Source organism: Heloderma suspectum, chromosome 4 (assembly GCF_057233095.1).
Source record: "Heloderma suspectum isolate Gila_16-S chromosome 4, 16-S_ref, whole genome shotgun sequence".
Lineage (NCBI taxonomy): Eukaryota > Metazoa > Chordata > Lepidosauria > Squamata > Helodermatidae > Heloderma > Heloderma suspectum.
The window spans coordinates 248,998,519-249,015,396 of record NC_139461.1 but is presented as its reverse complement, the minus strand read 5'-3'; the positions used below and the strand labels follow the sequence as shown (position 1 = coordinate 249,015,396).

Below are 16,878 nucleotides of genomic sequence, written 5' to 3'. Positions count from 1 at the left end.
CAACTGTTTGAGATGTGTTGACTACAGCTCCCACAGTCCTCAGCAGCATGCCCACTGAACATGCTGGTTGGCGATGATGGGGCCTGTAGTCCAACGCATCTGGAGGACAACTGGCTGGGGAAAGCTGATTTAGAGCAATGTATTTTATATGCTCAGCCTGACAGTGGACATTTCTGAAGGGAAGCTGTGGGAACTCTTGATATCATGGGTTCTAGATTTTGACTTCTAGACAGAGCCAGTTTCTGATCTCACTTTCCCCTGCTGTCCCAACCATGTGGTTTGTCAAAGATGTCACAACACTTCTTCGCATCTGGCTTTGCCATGTTTTCCACTCCCTTTATTATTGGTTGCTGTCATTTGTCCCACCTCACTTGTTGTGGTAAAATCGTGAGCTGCCTGGGTCACTGGTCTGCGGCTGTTTCTCTGCTTAACAGCACACGGTTAACAGACTGTTGAGTGGTTTCCTCCGCCCACCCCGTTTCCATGCAAATCACAGCAAGCTGCTTTGATGAGGCAGAGTATTATTAATTAAGTGCCTGGAGTGCAGTTTGATGGGATATAGGGAGGGGACCAAGGAGGTTGCAGTCTCATTGATGCCAGCAAAATAGGGCACCTCTTCAAATCCCCTGCCAGGCTTCCAGTGAAGTATTTTGAATTTGTGCTTCAGCATCTTTGTCTCTGTTTACATTAGTGTGAATGGAAGGCAATACCAGTCCTAATGGAAGATTGCCTAGTGAAATTTCTTTTCTCATTTTCCGATAAATGTATGTATGTGGCCTTCGTATTTTTATTTTAGAAATTTCTCGCCCACTTTTCATTATAAAATAATTCCAAACTGAGGTACAAGAAACTAAATGCAGTAAAATAAAACAACGTGAACAAAAACATAATCAAACCGGGGAGAACGGTAACGGATAAATAACAGTTTACATGATGCGGCAAAAAAAGCAAAGAAAGAAAATTCAGTCAAAAGCCTGGGTAAACAAATAGGTCTTTAGTGGGTGCTGAGAGCTTGCAAGACTTGGCACCCCCCATATATGAGGAGGGAGGGAGTTCCACAGTCAGGGCGTCTGTATTGAGACCACCCTCTCTTGGGTTGCTGCATATTGAACTCCAGGAAATGTGGCACTGTCAAGAGGGCATCCCCACTCAGTCTTAATATCCGGGCAGGTACATAAGGGAGAAGGTACTCCATTTATTTATTAAAGTTTTATCATGCCCTTTCTTCAAAGAGCTCAAGCTGGCATACATTGCCCCCCCCCCCAGTTTTATCCTCACAACAATCCTGTAAGGTAGGTGAGACTGACAGAGAGAAAGAGACTGGCCCAAGGTCTGGGGTGGCCATTTGGCCTACTTTACACAGGACAGTCCTCTATTTGAAGGTGTCTGCTCTTTGAAAAGGTGTCCAGTCCAAGTGCAGTTAAAATATAAAGAGCCATAAGAAGGGAGAGCAAACCAGGGGCCTCGAAGTTGCCCATCCTCCTGGATAGCAGACTGAGTGGGCACACAGGCTACCTGGACAGTCTTCCCTCTGTGACAAGATGTATTGTATTTGTAGTTAAATTATAGTTATTATTTCTAGATTTACATCTAGACATATAAGTTAGCATATGCAAATTTTTGTGCGAGTTAGTGCCCTCTTTTGTCCTCTTTTTTGGCGATGCAAAGTGGCCACGTCTATGTGAGCTTTGTGCCTAAGCAGAGTTTGCACCCTGCACTTCTGGGTCTATGTCCAACACACTGACCATAACGCCACCTCACAAATATTCCTAGGATATGTCTGTATGGAATTTTGGGACTTCAGCATGCTGATTCCACACATCAAGCCTTCGCAGACCACACAGCAGTTGTGCAGGTATCCTTGCTAGTCCACACAGCAGATCCGAGGTTTTGCAAGAGTGGCAGGACCTACTAGATTCCTGCATTGAGCAGGGGGTTGGACTCAATGGTCTTCTAGGCCCCTTCCAACCCGGCTATTCTATGATTCTACTTGGAGGGAAGTTGCACAAAATCCTACATAATGTTAGCTCTCCCTTTTTTTAAAGGTATTACTTTCCACACTTAGATCTTTAGCACTGAAATAGTGCAGGAGGCCTTATCTAGTAAAAATATGTTATCGGCATATGGGAAAATACAGCAATGAAATATTGGGCCATTAAGATTTCAAAAAAGTAATAATTTAAGTGATCTCTTTGAGAATAATTACATAGTTCTGATTATACACATTCAGAAACAGCTTACAGAGTGGAGTACCTTTAAAAATGTTGAGCTTGTTAGCTTCTCACCAACAAAACTAGTGATATTCCCCATTTTTCATTTATTTACAGCCCTGCACATTTTTATTGATAGAGCCAAATTCAATTTATGGCAAAACAAAATTAACTTATTTTTTATGAGCCATTAGGAGTGTGCAGGCATTGTGTAAAAAATATCCTTCATCAATCAATAGACGTTTAATAGTTTAAAAATTTAATAGCAGCTATGTGGGATTTTGAATCTGATTGGGTCTGTGGTGCAGAGGGAAGTGATGCTTAAGCAACCCTTTCCCTCTACCCCCAAAGGGAAGCTTCTATTGGTGTCAATAGGGATGTCTCCCGCACACCATACTGGGTGTTAGCTTTGGGGGGATTTTGTTGAGATGGCCCAAGAGGAAAGGGTTAACCTTCTTTGTATACTTTCGTCCCTTTCCTGATTGGGCCCCTTAGCAGCTGCTTTTCGCCATGTTAGAAAGATTCATGCAACCAGAACTGAATCTGGAAGTCTCTCTCCAAAGTTAATGCAGCTGGAAGTCTCCCTCTGAAATGAATGCTCATCTGATCTCAGAAGCTAAGCAGGGTCAGCCCTGGTTAGTACTTGGATGGGTGACTGACTGCCTGGGAATCAGGCTTCCTGCACTCAGCAGCGGGTTGGACTCAATGGTCTTGTAGGCCCCTTCCAACCCTATCATTCTATGATTCTATTTTCTAAAATTCCTCAGCTCTGAACATAAGAACATTAAGAAGAGCCAAACTGGATCAGCCCCTTCATGGATCACTGCCTTGTTGTGGCGAAGGGGCTTGCATAACTCAGTGAAGCCATAAGCTATGCCGTGCAGGGCCACCCAAGACGGACAGGTCATGGCAGAGAGTTCTGACAAAATGTGGTCCACTGGAGAAGGAAATGGCAACCCACTCCAGTATCCTTGCCAAGAAAACCCCATGGAACATATCACAAGGCTAAAAGATATGACGCCGGAAGATGAGCCCCTCAGGTCAGAAGGTGTCCAATATACTACTGGGGAAGAGCAGAGGGAATTTCCAAGTAGTGCCAGAAAGAGTGAAGCGGCTGGGCCAAAGCCAAAAGGACACTCAGCTGTGGATGTGTCTGGTAGTGGAAAGAAAATCCGATGCTGTAAAGAACAATATTGTTTAGGAACCTGGAATGTAAGATCAATGAATCAAGGTAATCTGGAGGTGGTCAAACATGAGACAGCAAGATTGAACATCGATATCTTGGGAATCAGCGAACTAAAATGGACAAGCATGGGCGAATTTAATTCAGGTGACCATCATATCTACTACTGTGAGCAAGAATCCCTTAGAAGAAATGGAGTAGCACTCATAGTCAACAAAAGGGTGGGAAAAGCAGTACTGGGGTACAATCTTAAAAACGATAGAATGATTTCAGTACGAATCCAAGGCAAACCATTCAACATCACAGTAATTCAAGTCTATGCCCCAACCACTGATGCTGAAGAAGCTGAGGTTGATCGGTTCTATGAAGACCTACAACACCTTCTAGAACTAACACCGAAAAAAAGATGTCCTCTTCATCATAGGGGATTGGAATGCTAAATTAGGAAATCAAGAAATCACCGGGATAACCAGGCATGGCCTTGGTGTACAAAATGAAGCAGGACAAAGGCTAATAGAATTTTGCCAAGAGAACACACTGATCATAGCAAACACTCTTTTCCAACAGCACAAGAGGCGACTCTACACATGGACATCACCAGATGGTCACTATCGAAATCAGATTGATTATGTCCTTTGCAGCCAAAGATGGAGAAGCTCTATACAGTCAGTCAAAACAAGACCTGGAGCTGACTGTGGCTCAGATCATGAGCTTCTTGTTGCAAAATTTCAGCTTAAATTGAAGAACGTAGGGAAAACCACTAAACAATTCAGGTATGACCTCAATCATATCCCTTATGACTATACAGTGGAGGTGAGGAATAGATGTAAGGGATTAGACCTGATAGACAGAGTGCCTGAGGAACTATGGACGGAGGTCCGTAACATTGTTCAGGAGGCAGCAACTCAATCCATCCCGAAGAAAAAGAAATGCAAGAAAGCCAAGTGGCTGTCTGATGAGGCTTTACAAGTAGCTGAGGAAAGAAAGGAAGCAAAAAGCAAGGGAGAAAGGGGAAGATATATCCAACTGAATGCAGAGTTCCAGAGAATAGCAAGGAGAGACAAGAAGGCCTTCTTAAAAGAACAATGCAAAGAAATCGAGGAAAACAACAGAATGGGAAAGACTAGAGATCTCTTCAAGAAAATCGGAGATCTCAAGGGAACGTTTTGTGCAAAGACGGGCATGATAAAGGACAAAGAAGGCAGGGACCTAACAGAAGCAGATGAGATTAAGAAGAGGTGAAAAGAATACACAGAAGAACTATACAGGAAAGATCTTAATGTCCCTGATAGCCATGATAGTGCGGCCACTGAACTTGAGCCGGACATCCTCGAGAGTGAAGTCAAGCGGGCCTTAGGATGCATTAGTAACAACAAAGCTAGCGGAGATGACAGCATTCCAGCCGAGCTATTTAAAATCCTAAAAGACAATGCTGTTAAAGTGCTGCATTCAATATGCCAACAACTTTGGAACACTCAACAATGGCCGCAAGACTGGAAAAGGTCAGTTGACATTCCAATTCCAAAGAAGGGCAACGCCAAAGAGTTTTCAAACTACCGCACAATTGCGCTCATTTCACATGCCAGCAAGGTGATGCTCCAAATCCTACAAGCTAGGCTTCAGCAGTATGCGAACCAAGAACTACCAGAAGTACAAGCTGTGTTTCGAAGAGGCAGAGGAACTAGAGATCAAATCGCCAACGTTCGCTGGATCATGGAGAAAGCAAGAGAATTCCAGAAAAACGTCTATTTCTGCTTCATTGACTATGCTAAAGCCTTTGATTGTGTGGATCACAACAAACTGTGGCAAATTCTTAAAGTGATGGGAGTACCAGACCACCTTACCTGTCTCCTGAGAAACCTGTATGAGGGTCAAGAAGCAACAGTAAGAACCAGACATGGAACAACCGAGTGGTTCTAAATTGGGAAAGGAGTACGACAAGGCTGCATATTGTCACCCTGCTTATTTAACTTATATGCAGAGTACATCATGAGAAATGCCGGGTTGGAATCACAGGTCAGAATTAAGATTGCCGGGAGAATTATCAACAACCTCCGATATGCAGACGATACCACCCTAATGGCAGAAAGCGAAGAGGATCTCAAGAGCCTCTTGTTGAGGGTGAAAGAGGAGAGTGCAAAAGCTGGTTTGAAACTCAACATTAAAAAAACGAAGATCATGGCATCTGACGCCATCACTTCCTGGCATATAGAAGGGGAAGAAATGGAAGCAGTGACAGATTTTACTTTCTTGGGCTCCAAGATCACTGCAGACGGTGACTGTAGCCATGAAATTAAAAGACGCTTGCTCCTTGGGAGGAAAGCTATGGCAAACCTAGACAGCATAGTAAGAAGCAGAGACATCACCTTGCCGACAAAGGTCCGTCTAATCAAAGCTATGGTTTTTCCTGTAGTAATGTATGGCTGTGAGAGCTGGACTATAAGGAAGGCTGAGCGCCGAAGAATTGATGCTTTCGAACTGTGGTGCTGGAGAAGACTCTTACGAATCCCCTGGACTGCAAGGAGGTCAAATCAGGCCATACTAAAGGAAATCAACCCTGAGTGCTCATTGGAAGGACAGATACTGAAGCTGAAGCTCAAATATTTTGGCCACCTAATGCGAAGAGAAAACTCTCTGGAAAAGACCCTGATGCTGGGAAAGACTGAAGGCAAAAGGAGAAGGGGACGACAGAGGATGAGATGGCTAGATAGCATCACCGATGCAATGAATATGAACTTGAGCACACTCCGGGAGAGAGCGGAGGACAGGAAGGCCTGGCGTGCTATGGTCCATGGGGTCACGAAGAGTCGGACATGACTGAACGACTGAACAACAACAACACTGGATCAGACCGAAGGTCCATCTAGTCCAGCATTCTGTTCGCACAGTGGCCAACCAGCTGTCGACAAGGAACCCACAAGCAGGGCATGAGTGCAACAGCACCCTCCCACCCATGTTCCCCAGCAACTGGTGTACATAGGCTCAGTGCCTCTGGCACTGGAGGTAGCACATAGCCATCAGGACTAGTAGCCATTGATAGTCTTCTCCTCCAGGAATTTGCCAAGCCCCTTTTAAAGCTATCCAAGTTGGTGGCGAATTCCATAGTTTAACTATATGCAGAAGTACTTCTTTTTATCTGTCCTGAATCTCTCACCAATCAGCTTCATGGAATGACCTCGGGTTCTAGTATTATGAGAGAGGGACAAAAAAGTCTCCCTATCCACTTTCTCCACACCATGCATAATTTTGTACACCTCTATCATGTTTGCCTTTACCTTCCTTTTTTTCCAAGCTAAACAATCCCAGCTGTTGTAAGCTTCCTTCATAGGGGAGATGCTCCAGCCCCTTGATCATTTTAGTTACCCTTTAGTTGTGCCTTCTGTGCACAAGCTGTCAAGCTGTTTCACTCCTCCAACCAGTCCTCTCCTCTTTCCTGTCCGTAAAAAGCCTTTCGACTTGATGTTGAAGAACACATCCAAATAATTTCAATCATTCAGGTATATGTACTGAGACCAGGAAATAATGTTAGTGATTAAGAAGAGGGAGGTTGGTTAACGCATATGGAACATGTAGCCCACAGGCCAAATTTGGCTCACCAGACTGGCCTATCTGGCCTGTGGGGCTGAGGCCTCTCCCCCTCCCCAAAGTGTCTAGTAAGTTTATTATGCATAAAAATAGGGTATGGGCAACATGAGAGCCAGTGTGGCATAGTGGTTAGAGTGTTGGACTGGGACTTGGGAGATCCAGGTTCTAGTTCCTACTCAGCCATGAAGCTCATTGGGTGACTTTGGGCCAGTCACTGACTCTTAGCCTAACCTACATCACAGGGTTTTGTGAGGATAAAATGGAGAGGAGGAGGATTGTGTAAACTGCCTTGGGTTCCTTGCAGGAAAAAAAAGTAGAGGTACAAATAAATATTCTGTTTGTCTTGAATATATTGAATAGAACTGCTGCCTTAAAGTATATTGCTAATGATCCACTGTTGTGTTCCATATAAATATACAGTTTTTTGTTGTTGTTGTTCAGTCGTTCAGTCGTGTCCGACTCTTCATGAATCCACGGACCATAGCATGCCAGGCCTTCCTGTCCTGCGCTCTCTCCCGGAGTGTGCTCAAATTCATGTTCATTGCATCAGTGATGCTATCTAGCCATCTCATCCTCTGCCATCCCCTTCTCCTTTTGCCTTCAGTTTTTCCCAGTATCAGGGTCTTTTCCAGAGAGTTTTCTCTTCGCATTAGGTGGCCAAAATATTTGAGCTTCAGCTTCAGTATCTGTCCTTCCAATGAGCACTCAGGGTTGATTTCCTTTAAGATGGACTGATCTGACCTCCTTGCAGTTCAGGGGACTCGTAAGAGTCTTCTCCAGCACCACAGTTCAAAAGCATCAATTCTTCGGCGCTCAGCCTTCCTTATAGTCCAGCCATATGTTGCTACTGGGAAAACCATAGCTTTGATTAGACGGACCTTTGTCGGCAAGGTGATGTCTCTGCTTCTTACTATGTTGTCTAGGTTTGCCATAGCTTTCCTCCCAAGGAGCAAGCGTCTTTTAATTTCATGGCTACAGTCACCGTCTGTAGTGATCTTGGAGCCCAAGAAAGTAAAATCTGTCACTGCTTCCATTTCTTCCCCTTCTATATGCCAGGAAGTGATGGGGCCAGATGCCATGATCTTCGTTTTTTTAATGTTGAGTTTCAAACCAGCTTTTGCACTCTCCACTTTCACCCTCAACAAGAGGCTCTTGAGATCCTCTTCGCTTTCTGCCATTAGGGTGGTATCATCTGCGTATCTGAGGTTGTTGATAATTCGCCCGGTAATCTTAATTCCGACCTGTGATTCATCCAACCCGGCGTTTGTCATGATGAACTCTGCATATAAGTTAAATAAGCAGGGCAACAATATGCAGCCTTGTCATACTCCTTTCCCAATTTGGAACCAATCGGTTGTTCCATGTCTGGTTCTTACTGTTGCTTCTTGACCCTCGTACAGGTTTCTCAGGAGACAGGTAAGGTGGTCTGGTACCCCCATCTCTTTCAGAATTTGCCACAGTTTGTTGTTATCCACACAAAGGCTTTAGTGTAGTCAATGAAGCAGAAATAGACATTTTTCTGAAATTCCATGATCCAGTGAAAGCTGGCGATTTGATCTCTAGTTCCTCTGCCTCTTCGAAACACAGCTTGTACTTCCGGTAGTTCTTGGTTCGCATACTGCTGAAGCCTAGCTTGTAGGATTTTGAGCATAACCTTGCTGGCATGTGAAATGAGCGCAGTTGTGCGGTAGTTTGGACACTCTTTGGCATTGCCCTTCTTTGGAATTGGAATGTAAACTGACCTTTTCCAGTCTTGCGGCCATTGTTGAGTGTTCCAAATTTGTTGGCATATTGAGTGCAGCACTTTAACAGCATTGTCTTTTAGGATTTTAAATAGCTCAGCTGGAATACTGTCATCTCCGCTAGCTTTGTTGTTAGTAATGCTCCCTAAGGCCCATTTGACTTCACTCTCGAGGATGTCCGGCTCAAGTTCAGTGACTGCACTATCATGGCTATCAGGGACGTTCAGATCTTTCCTGTATAGTTCTTCTGTGTATTCTTTCCACCTCTTCTTAATCTCATCTGCTTCTGTTAGGTCCCTGCCTTCTTTGTCCTTTATCATGCCCATCTTTGCACAAAACGTTCCCTTGATATCTCTGATTTTCTTGAAGAGATCTCTAGTCTTTCCCCTTCTGTTGTTTTCTTCATTTCTTTGCATTGTTCATTTAAAAAGGCCTTCTTGTCTCTCCTTGCTATTCTCTGGAACTCTGCATTCAGTTGGATATATCTTCCCCTTTCTCCCTTGCTTTTTGCTTCCTTTCTTTCCTCAGCTACTTGTAAAGCCTCATCAGACAGCCACTTGGCTTTCTTGCATTTCTTTTTCTTTGGGATGGATTGAGTTGCTGCCTCCTGAACAATGTTACGGACCTCCGTCCATAGTTCCTCAGGCACTCTGTCTGTCAGGTCTAATCCCTTAAATCTATTCCTCACCTCCGCTGTATATTCATAAGGGATATGATTGAGGTCATACCTGAACGGTTTAGTGGTTTTCCCTACGTTCTTCAATTTAAGCTGAATTTTTGCAACAAGAAGCTCATGATCTGAGCCACAGTCAGCTCCAGGTCTTGTTTTGACTGACTGTATAGAGCTTCTCCATCTTTGGCTGCAAAGGACATAATCAATCTGATTTCGATATTGACCATCTGGTGATGTCCATGTGTAGAGTCGCCTCTTGTGCTGTTGGAAAAGAGTGTTTGCTATGATCAGCGTGTTCTCTTGGCAAAACTTTATTAACCTTTGTCCTGTTTCATTTTGTACACCAAGGCCATGCTTGCCTGTTATCCTGGTGATTTCTTGACTTCCTACTTTAGCATTCCAATCCTCTGTGATGAAGAGGACATCTTTTTTTGGTGTTAGTTCTAGAAGGTGTTGTAGGTCTTCATAGAACAGATCAACCTCAGCTTCTTCGGCATCAGTGGTTGGGGCATAGACTTGAATTACTGTGATGTTGAATGGTTTGCCTTGGATTCGTACTGAGATCATTCTATCATTTTTAAGATTGTAGCCCAGTACTGTTTTTCCCACCCTTTTGTTGACTATGAGTGCTACTCCATTTCTTCTAAGGGATTCTTGCCCACAGTAGTCGATATGATGGTCACCTGAATTAAATTCGCCCATGCCTGTCCATTTTAGTTCGCTGATTCCCAAGATATCGATGTTCAATCTTGCCGTCTCATGTTTGATCACCTCCAGATTACCTTGATTCATTGATCTTACATTCCAGGTTCCTAAACAATATTGTTCTTTACAGCATCGGATTTTCTTTTCTCCACCAGACACATCCACAGCTGAGTGTCCTTTTGACTTTGGCCCAGCCGTTTCACTCTTTCTGGCACTACTTGGAAATTCCCTCTGCTCTTCCCCAGTAGTATATTGGACACCTTCTGACCTGAGGGGCTCATCTTCCGGCGTCATATCTTTTAGCCTTGTGATATGTTCCATGGGGTTTTCTTGGCAAGGATACTGGAGTGGGTTGCCATTTCCTTCTCCAGTGGACCACATTTTGTCAGAACTCTCTGCCATGACCTGTCCGTCTTGGGTGGCCCTGCATGGCATAGCTTATGGCTTCACTGAGTTACGCAAGCCCCTTCGCCACAACAAGGCAGTGATCCATGAAGGGGATACAGAGTTAGGCATGCCAAGTTGTATTGCAAAACTGCTGACCAGGCCATCTGCATTAGGAATGTAGTGCCTGAATGTTGCAGAACCTCCCGAGGCTCTTCTGCTCTTTGTGATCTCTCATTTCATTTTGTGATCTCTCATTTCATTTGTTCTGCTAGCCAAGAGACAGAGATGATTTTTACTTGGAGCAGCCTTACTGGCCTAGCTGGCACAGATCTCACAGTCTGTACTTTACTTCAGCACGTGGGGTTCCAGTGAAGGAGATCTGTCAGCTGAGTGGAATCTGGCTGCCATTCAGAACTCTGTGGTCACTGCAGTTTATATGTTTAGGGCTGGAGCCAATAAGGAAAGTAGTGTGAATTTGTTTTTTCTCTTCCTCTTTCCTCATCTGAATTATGAGAGGAAGGGCATGTAGTGGACTGAAAGTGTTCGTGTGCCGGCAACTTCTGATGTGATCAACTCTGTCTATTGATTTGGATAGCAATCTGCTTTGACAGTTGTTGAAAGTTATCTGTAGCCCACTCCAGTGCATATTTACTTGCAAGCAATTCCAGTTGAGTTCAATAGAGCTTACTCCCAAGTAAGCCCTAGGAGTACACATAGGAGTAAAACCTTGTCTTGTCTTTACATGCAACATAGAAGTGTGTCAATAATATGTTAAAAAACTGTAAGCCACAGACTCAGTGGAGGTTAATAAAGCAATTGCAAAATAAGGATGCCATTTAGGATCCAAAACTGGGGTTTCAGCTGAATTAAGTCCTGTACATATGGCATGGCATGTACCATGTTCTAGGGAAGGGGGCTTAATCATGCGTGCTGGTTCTGACTTCTGCTGCTCAGAAGTCATTTGAGCAGTGCCTACACTTTCCACTTGCATGGACTCTGTTCAGAAGTTCTGATGAATGTTTGGAGGGTACGGACAAGGGCATCAGGCATGATATCACACACACACACACACACACACACACTTCCATGTATTCATTATACATGGAATATATATATTACATGATAATATATATATCATGTATTCATTATACACGCCTTATCATGTGAACAGGGCTTTAGCCTTTTGTGGAGTAAATGGGTTTAGATCTAAGTACTCCAGCATTACTAGTTTGTGGATTGGGTTGTAAGGTTTTCTTTTTGCTTTCTTTTTTGTTTTCTTTTTGCTTTCTTTTTGTTTTCTTTTTGCAAACACTTTGGCTCTAAACACAATTGTTAAGTGGTATTGGTGGTAAAATTTATTACTTGGTCAGAGAGTGGGAGTTCTCTTGACAACAACCATGTGAATAGGGGAGATTTGGTAGACATACTGTATATAGGCTTTCAAAAAGCTTTTGATGAAGTCTGTCAACAAAGGCTCCTGAATAAACTTAGCAGTCATGGGATAAGAGGAGAGATCATCGTATGGATTGGTAACTGGTTAGAGAACAGGAAGCAGAGAGTGGGAATTAATAGACAGTTCTCACAATGAAGAAATGTAAGAAGTGGGGTCCCCCAAGGATCTTATTGGGTTCAGTTTTTTTTAACCTGTTCATTAATGATCTGGAGGGGTGATTAGTGAGGTGGCCAAGTCTGCAAATGACAGCAAATTATTCAGGGCAATAAAACAAGTGATAGTAAAGGGCTCTAAAAGGATCTTTCCAAAATGGGTTAATGGGCAACAAAATGGCAAATGCAGTTCAGTGTAAGTAAATGCAAAGCGATGCACAATGAGGCAAAAAATCCTAACTTCACATATACACTGATCAGATTTGAACTGGTGGTGACTGACCAGGAAAGTGATTTTGGGATTGTGGTGGGTAGCTCACCTACTGCACAACAGCTGTGAAAAACAAATTCTGTGTTAGGGATCACTAGGAAAGGGATGAAAAATGAAACTCTCAATATCGTAATGCCTCTATATCAATCTGTGGTACAACCTCATTGGAATAATGTGTGCAGTTCTGGTTGCTGCAACTTAAAAGGGATATTGTAGAGTTGGAAAAGCTGCAGAAAAGGAAAACCAAAATAATAAGGAGGCTGAAGCAACTGCCCTACGATGAAAAGTTACAACGCTTGGCTATTTGGTTTAGAAAAAAGATGAGGAAGGGGAGACTTGATAGAGCTGTATAAAATTATGTATAGTGTAGACACTTTTCTCCTACTTTCACAACACTAGAGTGTGGGGTCATCCCATGAAGCTGAATGGTGGGAGATTCAAAGTGAAAAAAGGGAAGCACTTCTTCACACAGTGCATAGTTAAACTGTGGAATTCACTTCAGATGTGATGATGGCCACCAACTTGGATGGCTTTAAAAGAGGATTATTAGACAAATTAGTGGAGGATAAGGCTTTCAATGGCTACTGGCTGTGATGGCTATACACTACCTCCAGTATCACATCAGAGGCAGCATACCTCTGAATACTAGTTGCTGGGGAACACCAACTCAAGAGGGCTACTGCGCTCGTGTCCTGCTTGTGGGTTTCCCATAGGCATCTGGTTGACCACTGTGGAGAACAGGATGCTGGATAAGTTAGGCCTTTGGTCTGATCCAGCAGGACTCTTCTTATGCTTTTCTACGGAGGAATTAACAGAAAGGCTGTTGAGCTTCCTTATCCTTGATAGAAACAAGCTACTTTGTGATCTGGGATCACAAATCTTTCAGCAGGAAAGTCATGTGAGTACTCTGAGGTAAACTGCAAGGTAAACTTCAATTACTTAGTAATAATTGTTGAATGTGAACATAACATACTTGTCCTCCTGAGGGACGGATAAATGCTAACAGTTCCAGGTTTCACCTGAGGCTTGTTGTTGTTTTTTGTTTTTTCTCAAGTAAAGGCCAACCCAAAACTCTCACTGGAGCAGAGAGTTGTTAGTGAGAGTTGGCCTGTTTACACTTTATTTTGGTCTCTTCACTTGTAGGTGGATGGTTGCACAGAATGCCTTTATTCCTAACCCCTGAACTAAGCATCCAGTAGTTCCTGGTTTCAGTGTCTGTTTTCCAAGAGATGTCTGCAACTAGAGGCAATGGAGAGCACTGGAAGTCTTTGGAGTCTGTGGGGATCAGCCGTAAGGAGCTGGCTCTTGCGGAAGCCCTGCAGATGGAGTATGATGCCCTGTCCCGCCTGAGGCAGGACAAGGAGGAGAGCCAGGCAAAGCAAAACACAGACCAACCTCTCATTTCCTGGGACGATCCCATTCTGGATTACAACAAGCCTGCTGTAAAGCATGACTGTCACAATATCAAGGTCATGCGAGGCCTCTCTGGCTCCGACTCCACCCTCAATTACAATGCCCTCTCTGGCCAGGAGGTTTCAAGAGCTTTCGAGACCAACAACACTACCTCATCCAGTCTGCTGCCTGAGCCAGAGAGCCAGCCTTGGTTGAAGGGACCTCTCTCCAGTGACTACTTGTACATCTTTGACAGCACAGGGGGGGACTTTCTCACTGAGCCCCTCAATAGCACATCCCACCAGAACAGTAGTAGCAGCAGCTCCCCCAAGAAGCTGTCTCCTCCCCCATTGCCCCCTCGCATTGCCATCTGGAACACCTCTGAAGTGAATCAAGCTTCCCTCAAAGGGTCCCAACCCAATGATATTAACATGTTCTCCTCGTCCCATGAGAGGGCTGATGGGAAATTGCTGGGCCGCAGGATCTCAGAGGAGGATCTGTATAGTGCAGTGGACTATGATGGCATCAATGATGCTATCACACGGCTCAACCTCAAGTCCACTTATGATGCTGACCTTCTGAGAGAAGCTACATGGAGCTGGAAGGAAGGCCGAAGTATTTTTGAAAAAGAAAGCAGTGGGAAGCCAGTCGCTCGCAGCAAGACCATGCCTCCTCAGGTCCCTCCCAGGACCTATGTCTCCAGGCCTGGTGGATGGAAGAATGCTGCACTCAACAAGAACCGGAGGATATCAGCAGATCCGGTAAGACCATTTTTATATAATCAAAATGATGTATGCCTGAGGAGTCCAAGTTTTCTGCCGGGGCATGGCTGAGGGATCCACACGGTGTTGTTTTTTTTAAATGTTCTATACCATCCTTCCCCAACCTGGTGCCCTCCAGAAGTTTTGGACTACAACTCCCATCATGTCAAACCACTGGTTGTGCTGACTGGAGCTGATGGGAGTTGTAGTCCAAAACTCCTGGAGGGCACCAGAATTGGGGAAGGCTGTTCTGTACCTTCAAATAGAGGATGCCTTCAAACAGTGAACTGTCCTTTGACAGCACTTCAAATACAGGGCGGTCCTTGTAAAACAGGACACATAGTCATGCGAGACTCTGAGGCAGGAAGTCTTTACTTTTTTCACTGCAGCAAAACAAATTTTCGCCACAGCTTTGATAAAGCAACAACAATAACCCTCTTCCAGAGACACACTCTTGTTCTCTTTATACTAGAATTGGCAATATAATTCAGAGTTGCATAATAGGTCTGCGACAAACAGCAGTTGTTGACATAGAACAGAATAATCATAAGATTCCTGTGAAAAAAAAAGCAAAAGAAATCTTGCCTTCAAAAAAAATTAAAATGCTGTTTAAGCACAATTACAATTACAGCCAAAAGCTGTAAAATGGATGTAAAAGGTTCAGAAACTAGAGGGGTGGGATGGGAGTTGCATGCTATCCGTTGTGATTTATAACCCTCTCCATGGTACAGTGAAAACTGAGTTTCGCTGTGTCGATATTTGAACTGGACACTATCTGGAACATATGAATTCTTACTGAAAGATCTCCAACACATGCAGGGACCTTTAATCTCACCTTAGGACGCTGTTAATGCTCCCTTTGCACAGCAACAGAACTCCCATCCCACTTCTAGGAAAGCAGTATTCATTCATTGTCCCACTTGTACCTTGCCTGTACTGAAGCTTCCTGGCACACATCAGCTGCCTTGACAACCTGCCTCGGAAGGGAAGGGTTCGTATGTAGTACATCAGTCATGCTATTTATAAGATCCACACAACAGCAGCCTAAGGGAAAGGCAGAGCATCCAGTAAAAATGTTTCTCCCAAAGACACGTGCCCACTCTGGTTGCTAGAGCTCCTATTTCCCAGAAGCAACAGCTTCTGAAATGTCACATAGTCTACGGGAAAGGAAGGAACAGCCAGCATGTAAGGAACAGTGTGATAGGCTCGTTTCCTATTAGCAAGCAAGGATCAGGAATATTCTCCACAGAGCATGTTCGCCTTTCCTCCCCAACCCTTTTAATAGGAATTCTTGGCCCGTTAGCTATATATCAGGTTTCTCAGCAAAAGCTTGGGGACAATAGAATATTCTAGGCCTGGATCATGGGGATATCCTTTACCAGCAGATCTGGGACTGGGAATGGTTCATGGCATATTTTTGGACATAAGAGTAGATGACAAATACCTCTGGAATCTAAAGGATATAAATATAAGCAAGTTCTCCGTCGTCACTAAACTTCCTGGGACCAGCTCCCCATATGCTCCAGGAGAAATGTTCTCAGAAGCTGCTGGCAGAGCTTACGTAAGTTGCTCTCTGCTTTTTGCTGTGCAAGAAACTAACGATAAAAGAGCATTAAAACTGTCTTTGGTGTCTGCTGTGTTCTGTCCTTTTCTTTCTTTTTCTCTTTCCATTCCTCAAACTGTTTGGTGGGTTAATTGCTCTGACAGTGGGACCTTTGTCTGCTTTGAAGGAGTGAACTGAGGCACCCATGTATGCACTCTGTTTGGCTGGGCTTGGCATTCAGCATGTTTCTGTCCGCTGCTTCCTCCTCATCCTACTGTGGAATTTGGGAAGGAGGCAATGGAAACAAAATGAAATGTCCTGAAATGTCCTTATTTTAAATAAATAAATAAATAAATAAATGCCTGGCTGATCATCATCATCATTATTAAATCGCTAGCTGGCCAGTCTTTAATTCTGGTATCTACCATGCTGTGAACTGAAATATATATATCATAAAGCCTTGTCAATATGTCCCACAAATGTTTATTACATCCTATTAAGATTCTCAATTAAAAAACAGTCCAGCTTCTTCCACGGATAATCTAATAAATAAATTTATTAATAAGAGCCAGTGTAGTGTAGTGGTGAGAGTGACGGACTGGGAGCCGGGAGATCCGGGTTCTAGTCCCCACTTGGCCATGGAAGCTCACTGGGTGACTTTGGGCCAGTCACAGACTCTCAGCCCAACCTACCTCACAGGGTTGTTGTTGTGAGGATACAACGGTGAGGAGGAGGATAATGTAAGCCGCCTTGAGTTCCTTGCGAGAGGGAGAAAGGCGGGGTATAAATGCAATAAATAAATAAATAAATAAATAAATAAA

The 16,878-nt window shown here is 43.9% G+C and overlaps 1 protein-coding gene across 1 annotated transcript in view; it reads left to right on the top strand.

Annotated features, from left to right (window-relative positions):
- PIK3C2B (phosphatidylinositol-4-phosphate 3-kinase catalytic subunit type 2 beta) overlaps positions 1 to 16,878 on the top strand; it is a 138,701-nt gene that overhangs the window by 39,151 nt on the left and 82,672 nt on the right. Inside the window, exon 2 of the mRNA XM_084853231.1 lies at positions 13,505 to 14,514. Coding sequence (XP_084709357.1) covers positions 13,591 to 14,514 — 924 coding nt within the window. The 5' untranslated portion in view covers positions 13,505 to 13,590. The remainder of the gene's footprint in view (positions 1 to 13,504; positions 14,515 to 16,878) is intronic.